At 52.6% G+C, this 1,098-nt stretch overlaps 1 protein-coding gene across 1 annotated transcript in view; it reads left to right on the top strand.

Annotated features, from left to right (window-relative positions):
- The first annotated feature begins 408 nt into the window (after window positions 1-408).
- Window positions 409-1,098, top strand: part of LOC138150565 (MRG/MORF4L-binding protein-like) — a 2,557-nt gene continuing 1,867 nt past the window's right edge. Inside the window, exons 1-2 of the mRNA XM_069073991.1 lie at window positions 409-486; window positions 993-1,098. The exon at window positions 993-1,098 is cut by the window's right edge and continues 477 nt beyond it. Of these exons, the coding sequence (XP_068930092.1) occupies window positions 409-486; window positions 993-1,098 (184 nt within the window). The remainder of the gene's footprint in view (window positions 487-992) is intronic.

Raw genomic sequence — 1,098 nt, 5'->3', positions numbered from 1 at the left:
TCATCTGCTGGCTGACAGCACTCTTAAAGCTTTGGGTGTGGTCAGAGAGGTTGGGCTGTGACCATTCTGTCAGCACATTCACCCTGAGAAGAGGGAGGAGGATGCTGAGCTGGAGAGGAAACTGAGGTCTGACTTTTTAGGAAGGCCCAGAAGGGGTGAGCTCCACAGTTCACAAAATGATGAAAGGGCCAGGGAAGGAAGCAACCTTGTCCCCCACACTCTACCATACTGACACCAGGGGTTCTCCTCTCCTTGAAAGTTTGAAAGGGATTAAAGTGTAGGGCAACTTCCAAAAAACTGCAAAGAAACTTTTAAAAAGGTTTCATTGTTCCTAGATGGTAGATCCAGAATGGACTTGTTAAAGGAGACGAAGGTGTTTCCCTAAACACCAGAGTATGGTTTAAGTACATGACTCCTTCTGGTATGGAGGTGGCCCCAGATTCACCAATAAAGTTTGAGCCCCAGCAGGTTTCCCAAGCTAGCATGGTACTGAGGATGGGTCCACACCCAACCAGCTTAGTTCATTTTGGAGCAGCTCATCAGCAGGGGTCCCCAACACCTTGTCTGGGGTCAGTATCAGTGGAGTGGGTCCCCATAAATGAAATCCTGTGAGCTTCAAATTACAAAAATGCATCCCCTGTCATGAGATCATGCATTCAAGTTTTAGCAGAGCCAGGTTTCTTTTTTTATTATTATTATTTTGGAGGGCATTTGGGGTTAAGTAACTTGCCGAAGGTCACGAGGCTAGGTTTTTTTTGTATGTGTGTGTTAAGTGTCTGAGGCCGGAACTGAACTCGGGTGAACTCTGGGCCTCCTGACTCCCGGGCAAGCACTGTACTCACTGCGCCACCTAGCTGTCCCTAGGACAAATTTCTTAAAGCTGTATGATTTCGTAAGAATACTGGCCTAGAGAGCGGCCGCCAGGGGGCGCTGGGGTCGCGCGCAGCGCTTTGCGGCTGCGCCGCTCACTTAGCTGGGAGCGAGCTACGTAGGAAGTCGAGGTTGCCACCGGCGGAAGCGGTAGCGGCGGCGGCGGCGGCGGCGGCGGCGGCGGTCCAGGCTCGGGCGCGGGAGGCGGCGGCGGTCCAGGCTCGGGCG

This window comes from Petaurus breviceps, unplaced genomic scaffold (genome assembly GCF_028583685.1).
Source record: "Petaurus breviceps papuanus isolate PSGF00001 unplaced genomic scaffold, PetGlider_PUasm1.0 90881, whole genome shotgun sequence".
In the NCBI taxonomy this organism is placed as follows: domain Eukaryota; kingdom Metazoa; phylum Chordata; class Mammalia; order Diprotodontia; family Petauridae; genus Petaurus; species Petaurus breviceps.
The sequence above is the reverse complement of the archived record's forward strand: the minus strand, read 5'-3'. Positions and strand labels throughout refer to the sequence as shown.